Genomic DNA, 9,681 nt, shown 5'->3' on the forward strand with positions numbered 1-9,681 from the left:
AACTGTTCCATTGATTTTCAGTCATGGCTAGGAGAAGTGACCACTTCGAATAACAAGGAGTTCACCATCCTCAACCTGGAGCAAGTTCTGGATCCCAGTCGACCTATGACAACTCGGATAATGGTCCGATTTGAACCGAATGGAGGCAGTCCCAAGGTGAAGACCATCTGGCTAAACGGAAAACAGATATGCCCAGCCGAAACTCCGAGTAAGTACGCCCTTTATAAACAAGACCACCTTAAGGCTTAGGTGTAGGGGCAAACAGCCCTAAAGGATGGGTTGGGCCTTTCTTTCCCTCTTTTTTAAGTAGGCGTTAACAAAGGATTGTGCCGGGCAAGGTATTGTGCCGTGTCTTAGGAAGGGCACAGCTTTAGGCCGTGCCAGTAATTGCACAGGTAAGATTTTATGTTTCAGCGTTTAAAGAAATTCAAATTTCAAATCAATTCTCGAGATTTTTTGAGTGGATCGTAAAAAAAAAAAAAAAAAAAAAAAAAAAAAAAAGGGGCCCCATTCAGGCAGGTGAGTAGCTCGTTGAAATGCCAGTAAAAGCATATAAACCAGTTAAAAATCTGAAAAAAAGTCTGACAAAGATGAGATTCAAACAAACCCGTGCCACTTTACTTCACCAAACAGACACCTTAACCGCTACTGTACGGCGCGGCGGCATTTATTAATGACTTGAATCGTGACAAATACACAGCTTTCAAATGGAGTCCAAAAACTCCGAATCATATCTTGGATGAGTGCGTTTTGTAAGAGGAAATCAGTGACATGGTAAAAATTACAACGCTAATGAGCTGTAGCTGTATATCCGTTAAACCACATCTCAACTGATAGTAGTTCTCAACTTACGTACGACTCAAAACACAACAAAACAATATAATACACTGGACAAAGCATAACAAATATACGTAGCATCGGGCCAATTTCTTTTGAACGAAAGAGTTCCGAGTTTTAACTTGACAAACAGGAGGGCGTGGCCTGGGTTCAATCTCAGCCGAGGAATAGCCTTTTCTCAGGCGACCAGCATTATTTCCTGGACCACAAGTTGAGGACCGCTACATAATAGAGTACATTGGTCTGACTTTTAATTATTTTTATCAGTTGATCATTGGGCTAGAACACCAGTCGCATCTGTTCTGAATCCGCTCAGTACAGATTAATTGATTTCTAAATCACTAGACCATCAATTACACACAAATCTCTGGTGACAATTTTGAATTCAAGATTAATTTCGACTAAATGGCCTTTTTCCACGAAATTCCCCCCTGTTCCCCTTCCCGCACCTAAATGGGAAGTAGTGTGTCTCTTCTCGTCCATCTAATGAGGTACATACTACGGGATGGGCATGTTACGACACAGACCGCACGAGGCTGGCTAATGTAGAAGTTTTATTTCATTTCTATGAAATAATGAAAACGGCAATGAACTTGAACATAGACAAAATACAAAATCGTCAAATTAAAACTCATTTCGTCTGTTCAATTAGATCCTGTGGTTAGTCCAAGTAGTCCGCTTACGTTAGTTCAAACTGGAAATTATATCTACTGCCCATTTTTCGAGACTCAGCCAGAAGATTCTTCTGATCTATTGCCTAAAATAAACCTCTCTGTATTCAGAGAATTGGGCCCAAAGCTTTTTATTCCGAATAAATGGCTCATTTTGATTGAATTCGTTATTTCCTTGTTACAGAGGTGATGTTGTACCCAAAGATGTGAATGCTGCTATCGCAGCTATCAAAACCAAGAGATCTATCCAGTTTGTAGACTGGTGTCCTACTGGATTCAAGGTACGTATAAGTTCCAGTCAAATAAAAAATTACAAATATCTATCAATATTTTGACTTCACAGGGCCTGTTAAAATAGTCATGGAATAGTTGTAAAAAGGTTTTCCGTCTGTAAAACTTCAGAACTATACCCAAATGACTGTAATCACGTTATGTTCACAGGTGGGTATCAACTATCAACCTCCTACCGTAGTCCCTGGCGGTGATCTGGCCAAGGTTCAACGTGCTGTATGTATGTTATCCAATACTACCGCTATCGCTGAAGCATGGGCTCGTCTAGATCACAAGTTTGATCTCATGTACGCTAAGCGTGCGTTTGTTCATTGGTATGTAGGTGAGGGGATGGAGGAGGGAGAGTTCTCTGAGGCACGTGAAGATCTGGCAGCATTAGAGAAGGATTACGAGGAGGTTGGAAATGATAGCGTTGATAATGATGGAGATGATGGGGATGAATACTGAGATACGATGGGTAACGGAATGAACACAATGGTAAATCGGGAATATAGACAACCATTGACCAGGGAGGTAAGTACCACGTCTAGACAATTCAACAGAACCCTCAATAGGGAACTTAGTACCATGTCTAGGCAGGTTAGAATGTGAAATACATACAATCACATCATCAGGACCACAGCCTGAGTTTGAACTTGGTTGAAGATGAAGACAATCTGGTTGGCTAAAATCAACCAATCACACCACGTCTAGACAATTCAACAGAACCCTCAATAGGGAACTCAGTACAACGTCTAGGCAGGTTAGAATGTGAAATACCTACATACAATCACATCATCAGGACCACAGCCTGAGTTTGAACTTGGTTGAAGATGAAGACAATCTGGTTGGCTAAAATCAACCAATCAAATTTCTACATCCAATTTTTTCACTTACCCCCAGGGCCATAAAGGGAATTTAAACTCCGTTTAAGTTTTATTCTCGGTTTAAGCAAATCTGATTGGCTAAAATTTTTGAAATTTTTAAAATCAACCAATCAGATTGTTTAATCCGAGAGTTAAACTTGAACCGAGTTTAAACTCACTTTGTGGCCTCCGGCCTTAATCCAAGTTTAAACCAAGAGTGTGGTCCCAGTTCTAACTAATCCATCAAGCCCTGGCGTGAAATACTCGTCATATAAAATCATATTCCCACTACTTACTAACTTCTATGTTCATTCCGTTAACCTTTCATAATCTTATCTCTTATCTCTAATCCACCAGTTCCTAATATAACATCCATGACATTATACCTCTAATTCTAATCTCTAATATTGTACATACTAGTGCTCACTACAGTTTTATCAATAAGTAGATCTACAATATTAGAAACTAATTGAGAAGATAAGAACACATTAATAGGTCTTCACTTTTTCTAGTACAGTGATGATGTGTTTCTTCTTATCTTATTAATCAAGGAGTATTTAATATAGTGTCCCATTTTCATAGTAGGTATATTAGAGACTGTTGAGAATTTAGTTATTTTCGTTAAGAGTTTAGTTTGTGAGGAACAACCCCAACTACAAGATTGATAGGTTTTATGCAAACTTCATTTGGGATTTCAAATCTCTCCACACCTCAAAAGTGCAGTTCATAATTTCAATAATATATGTAGATCTACTCACTATGTAAATTTCTAGATTCTAGATGTACTTCTCACATAATGTTTCGTAGAGCTCTGTAGCCGCATTCAGGCGACATTGTTCTTGATAGGTAAGACCTAAGACCTGTCTTGGTAGCTTAGTGGTTAAACGGTTGTCCGGTAAAATTAGATTGTCGTGGGTTCAAATCCCCAGCAAGGCTTCGAATTGTATCCTCAATCATTTGAGACTTAAGGCCACAGTGTCTAATAGTACAACTTCCCAAGCTTACATGAAGCAAACACAAGGAGACTTGCAGAGTGTTTACATACAGAAAGTAACAGGAAAGTCTCTTGCACCATATTCATTGCTAGTGGACTCTTCAGCTGTGTCCACACATAGTTGACGCCGTCGATCGACGAGTTACATCTATGTTGTCGAGGCAGTGTCCGCTTTCAGTCAACGTCGACTGATGGTTGATCGACGGCGCGGCATCGACTATATGTGTACACAGCTTCAGGCGCAATGCACACTAGTGAACACTTAGGTTCAAACAAACATATTATTCCTTATTCTCTCTCCCTAGGATACGCAAACTATCAGACCAATGTACAGGTCTCCAGGGCTTCCTAGTGTTTCATTCATTTGGAGGTGGTACTGGTAGTGGCTTCACATCTCTCCTTATGGAACGTCTCTCTGTTGATTATGGCAAGAAGAGCAAACTCGAATTCTCCATTTATCCTGCACCACAGGTAATCAATCACTTTATTTAGATGAGTGACAATACATCAGCCCTGGTTTTTTTCGGCACAAATTATTCCATGACAAAGCGTAAAAAGTCCTCACGATGCACGATGGTTGCTCCTGTGACCTAGCGAATCTTGTGTTCTAGGATGAACTGGGTAGGATATGGATATGCTACAAATGGGAAAACAACTACATGCATAGTTTTTACAAAAAATGTGAATGAACACAATCTCATACCTTGTTTTCCATGTTGTTCCACAGGTATCCACTGCTGTAGTCGAGCCTTACAATTTAAATAAGTTCGAATGTTCTCCCGAGGATGAGTGCACCACGAGATCGGTCACTCATCGAGGCACACACCACACCCTACGGTGCTTAACTTCGATGTTTGGTTATTGAGATTAATGAATTTATCGTGATAAACCAACTGAGTTTAAGCTAGTAGGATTTGTCATAATTGAAACAAAGGTACCAAGTATACTTTGAAATGCAAGACGGTCACCAATCCAAACACATACCACACACAACGCTGCTTATCTTCAGAGTTGCGTGGAGAACCGCCTGGATTTGTCATAATTGAAACAGAGGTATTGGGTCTTACCTGTGGAATGTCTATTTATCTTTCTTAGGTTCATCAGGTTCATTGTCTCAGCCCTGGTTTTTTCGGCACAAATTATTCCATGACAAAGCGTAAAAAGTCCTCACGATGCACGATGGTTGCTCCTGTGACCTAGCGAATTTTGTGTTCTAGGATGAACTGGGTAGGATATGGATATGCTACAAATGGGAAAACAACTACATGCATAGTTTTTACAAAAAATGTGAATGAACACAATCTCATACCTTGTTGTCCATGTTGTCCCACAGGTATCCACTGCTGTAGTCGAGCCTTATAACTCCATCCTAACCACTCATACTACTCTAGAACATTCAGACTGTGCATTCATGGTAGACAATGAGGCCATCTATGATATTTGCCGTCCCCACAGGTATCCACAGCTGTAGTCGAGCCTTACAACTCTATCCTGACCACTCATACTACTCTAGAACATTCAGACTGTGCATTCATGGTAGACAATGAGGCCATCTATGATATTTGCCGTCGGAATTTGGACATCGAGCGACCCACCTATACCAATCTGAATCGACTGATCGGACAGATTGTGTCCTCCATTACCGCCTCGCTACGTTTTGACGGCGCCCTTAATGTAGATCTCACTGAATTCCAGGTCAGTGTAACGGAACCCTCTAGCAAACAAAAGCCTAGACATTATTAGATTTTTAACTTTTAACTATTTGGCTTGGAAAATAGCACATAAAGGGGGGACTTTAACCTAAGATTCATGCTCAGAACAACTGGCTTTCTCCTATCTCGTCCTCCTTCTCTCTTCGATTTCGGGATGATAAGAACTACGTTAAATAAGTTCGAATGTTCTCCCGAGGATGAGTGCACCACGGGATCGGTCACTCATCGAGGCACACACCACACCCAACGGTGCTTAACTTCGATGTTTGGTTATTGAGATTAATGAATTTATCGTGATAAACCAACTGAGTTTAAGCTATAGTAGGATTTGTCATAATTGAAACAAAGGTCCAAACACATACCACACACAACGCTGCTTATCTTCAGAGTTGCGTGGAGAACCACCTGGATTTGTCATAATTGAAACAGAGGTATTGGGTCTTACCTGTGGAATGTCTATTTATCTTTCTTAGGTTCATCAGGTTCATTGTCACTTTTACTCTTCACTGGTTATTTTTACTTTTACTCTTCACTGGTTATTAAAAGTTATTTTCATATTTAGATATTTAAAATGAACCTTCACAAAGTTACTGAGTCTACCATCAATATGAAACAAAGGTACCAAGTATACTTTGAAATGCAAGACGGTCACCCATCAAAAACACATACCACACACAACGCTGCTTATCTTCAGAGTTGCGTGGAGAACCACCTGGATTTGTCATAATTGAAACAGAGGTATTGGGTCAGTAGGATTTGTCATAATTGAAACAAAGGTACCAAGTATACTTTGAAATGCAAGACGGTCACCCATCCAAACACAAACCACACACAACGCTGCTTATCTTCAGAGTTGCGTGGAGAACCACCTGGATTTGCCATAATTGAAACAGAGGTATTGGGTCTTACCTGTGGAATGTCTATTTATCTTTCTTAGGTTCATCAGGTTCATTGTCCTGTATAGGTATATGTTATACCTTCTTTAACATAGATATTGTGTTTGTTCACAGACCAATCTTGTCCCTTATCCCCGCATCCACTTTCCACTGGCAACCTACGCTCCTGTTATCTCAGCAGAGAAAGCTTGTATAGGTACTACACATGTTCCTGGAAACCAACCTTTCTCTGAAGTGATAACTTTACTGCTCTGAGTGTTCATTACTTCACCATACAACCAATGCCTGGAAATCAAATTTATAATTTAGTCAAGTTTTTTGCTAGAGCTTTTTTTTCTGCCTCGCCATTTTCCGGGAATTTTCAACCAGCTATCAGCTCCTCAGTTGTCCTCACGAGGCTGAGTGTACCCTAAAATACGAATAGCCAGCAGCATGTGTTGTTCCTCACATTCAACCAGGAGACAGCGGCACCTGACTGTCGAGACGATCACCCGTCCAACTACCACCCACGCACAAAGTTGATTAACTTTAGAGGGAACGGGTACATAATGCAAAATGCAAAGATATTCTAATAAATAAATGCTGTTTCTTTGTGTTACTTTGGTGCTCACTAATAATCCAGAGCTCAATATTGTTTACCTACCATGCTGGCACCGGTCGTTATGCGCATTTATATGTCATAGCTATTCATTTTCCTCACGAGGCTGAGTGGGCCCCGCAACAACCAGTCACGGAATCAATCATTTGCATGATACAATTTTTTGACCCTACCGGGAATGGAACTCGGGTCTCCTGCGTGCAAGGCGAGCGGAGTGACCACTACGTCATAGGAGCTGACAATAGATATTCTAATATATTTCTTACTTTCTAAACCTCGTCACCAGGACGGTTTCATTGACTTGGAGATTGATTCGTGCTATATCGAAACATGGAGTATGCCAAGATACTTTGAGTCCGAACATTAGCGGTAAACAGCGACCATTGTAATTCTTTACAACTAACACAGGCTGTGAGTGAGCCTTCTTTATATTCTTCTGTTCCAGCTGCTCCATCTGTGAATCGAAATGCATTAATTAAACAAAGGAAATGAGATTTAAAAACCAAGTCTCAACATCCGTCACTTTGGTCGTGTTTTACCACCGCGGATTGTCTCAGGATTGAGTTCAATCCGAGGTTGACCTGGGTATTAAGTATAGGAAAATGTTCGTTTCATCTCAATGCCGAGTTGGTAAACCCCAGCATTACTCGTATTCATAGCAGTGATTTATCTTCTTCTTCTTCTTCGCCTTTTCCCATGTTCAGATGGGGTCGCCGTTTGTCGTCGGCCTCTCAATCAGCTTTAGAGTGATCGCTTTGAGGCCAACTGGTTTTGGCTAAACAAAATTTTCCGAGTGGGATGCCCTTCGCACGCAACCTTCGCTATTGATATAGTGTGAGGAAATTTGGGCTAGTCTTCTCCCTGTTTATGGTCCCCTAGCTAGACGCTGATCTACTCTCTGTTTATAGTCCCTCAGCCAGACTAATAGCAGTGATTCATACAGTTACTTTTTACTTTCCTTATCCTATAGGAAGGAAAGTAATGTAATTTACTGTTAAAATTCTTTACCATTAACAAAAGGCAAGACGGATCTTATTACCAAAGGCTATCTACTTCAACTTCACTTGTTCCTCTACTAACGCTACTTACCGTTAAGCTATACTGATGACATCCCTCTACCACTGGCCATGTAATACCATCTCATACAGTTACTTTTTACTGTTGAAATTCTTTACCTTTAACAAAAGGCAAGACGGATCTTATTACCAAAGGCTATCTACTTCAACTTCACTTGTTCCTCTACTAACACTACTTACCGTTAAGCTATACTGATGACATCCCTCTACCACTGGCCATGTAATACCATTGCTAATAGACGAAGATCCAAACACCTGAAAAGCAATCAATAAAATCTAAATTATTGAAATAATAGTTTTAACTCGACGAAATTCTGTTTGTTTCATCATAACTCCCGAGTACCTACCGATTTTGGTGAAACTTTGCAAACACATACTTATGTTTAAAAATTAAAACCTAATGATTTTTTTTCCATTAAATATTAGGTACTTACCAGATGTATGTTCTTCTTCCATCCCAAGTTATAAGGGTAGACAAACTTGTCCTGTCGTTTCCGCTTGGTAGCTTTTTCTACAATCCAATCCTCTATGTTTGTCTGATTCTTCAGGATAGCTTTCACCTAGGGTGACAAAAGCATCAGTATGAGTATTGAGTATAATATAGAGAAATAAATACAATGTAAATAGGAATCAATGGAATCATCAGAAAAACAAGGCAGTGGCAAAATGGCAGAAATTTTTTCTTTTTTTTTTTCGTATTTTAATTGGAAAAGAACTTCCTTTTCACATCACAACAAATAACTTTTTGCTTCTTACCTGGAAATAGAAGAGCATTCCTACAGCAATCACTACTCCTACTGATAGACCAATAGAAAACACTTAATATAGAGAAATAAATACAATATAAATAGGAATCAATGGAATCTTCAGAAAAACAAGGCAGTGGCAAAATGACAATTTTTTTCTTCTTTTTTTTCGTATTTTAATTGGAAAAGAACTTCCTTTTCGCAACAAATAATTTTTTGCTTCTTACCTGGAAATAGAAGAGCATTCCTACAGCAATCACTACTCCTACTGATAGACCAATAGAAAACACAGTCATGATCAAACTCATTAGTGAAAAGTTTACAACTGGTTCTCTTCTTAAGTAATAATACCTCTGTAACAAAAAACACAAAATAATGACGAGCTTCATAAGGTAGATAGTTTTTTTTTTTAATTTCTTAGACAGCCTAAAATAAAATCATAAAATTGTAGGACTACTAGAACAGATTAACATCAAAAAGGAAAATCTAATATATAAAAATGAATGTTTGTGTGTGTGTGTTTGTTTGTTCGAACTTTTTGCCTGGCCAAACCGCTCATCCGATTGCTATGAAACTATGTCAACTTATTGCTTGCACTCCCGTGAAGGTTATTTTCCGGTTCGTTTTTATAGGCTATTTTCCGGTTCGTTTTTGTTAAGCTACGCCGAGCAAGACCACTAAATGGATGAGTGAAATGAGGTTTATAGAGTAAAAATCAAGTTCCATAAGAAATACACAGGAAGCAGAGACTGTGGGAGAGAAATGTTCCGCTCTCGACCAACGAAATTAAAACCTAATGATTTTTTTTTCCATTAAATATTAGGTACTTACCAGATGTATGTTCTTCTTCCATCCCAAGTTATAAGGGTAGACAAACTTGTCCTGTCGTTTTTATGTAAACACTACCTACGTAGGTACCTACCTATGTAGGTACCTGCCTATATAATAATAATAATAATAATAGTGCTTATTTATACTGCTCGCATAGGACTGATAAGTCCCTTTACTCCAGCAG

General features: G+C 39.3%; 2 protein-coding genes across 2 annotated transcripts in view; one reads left to right on the forward strand and one right to left on the reverse strand.

Moving 5' to 3' along the window:
• Positions 1-6,501, forward strand: part of LOC103512068 (tubulin alpha-1A chain-like) — a 34,472-nt gene extending 27,971 nt beyond the window's left edge. Inside the window, exons 3-5 of the mRNA XM_026825647.1 lie at positions 3,944-4,109; positions 5,094-5,333; positions 6,361-6,501. Coding sequence (XP_026681448.1) covers positions 3,944-4,109; positions 5,094-5,333; positions 6,361-6,501 — 547 coding nt within the window. The remainder of the gene's footprint in view (positions 1-3,943; positions 4,110-5,093; positions 5,334-6,360) is intronic.
• Positions 6,502-7,106: 605 nt separating this feature from the next.
• LOC103512069 (palmitoyltransferase ZDHHC6-like) lies at positions 7,107-8,962 on the reverse strand. The gene is made up of 4 exons (XM_026825648.1): positions 8,894-8,962; positions 8,355-8,480; positions 8,101-8,175; positions 7,107-7,298 (listed from the first exon to the last, which is right to left on the reverse strand). The coding sequence occupies exons 1-4, from the start codon at positions 8,960-8,962 to the stop codon at positions 7,107-7,109; spliced, it is 462 nt and encodes a 153-aa protein (XP_026681449.1).
• Positions 8,963-9,681: the final 719 nt, after the last annotated feature.

This window comes from Diaphorina citri, unplaced genomic scaffold (genome assembly GCF_000475195.1).
Source record: "Diaphorina citri unplaced genomic scaffold, Diaci psyllid genome assembly version 1.1 scaffold786, whole genome shotgun sequence".
In the NCBI taxonomy this organism is placed as follows: Eukaryota; Metazoa; Arthropoda; class Insecta; order Hemiptera; family Psyllidae; genus Diaphorina; species Diaphorina citri.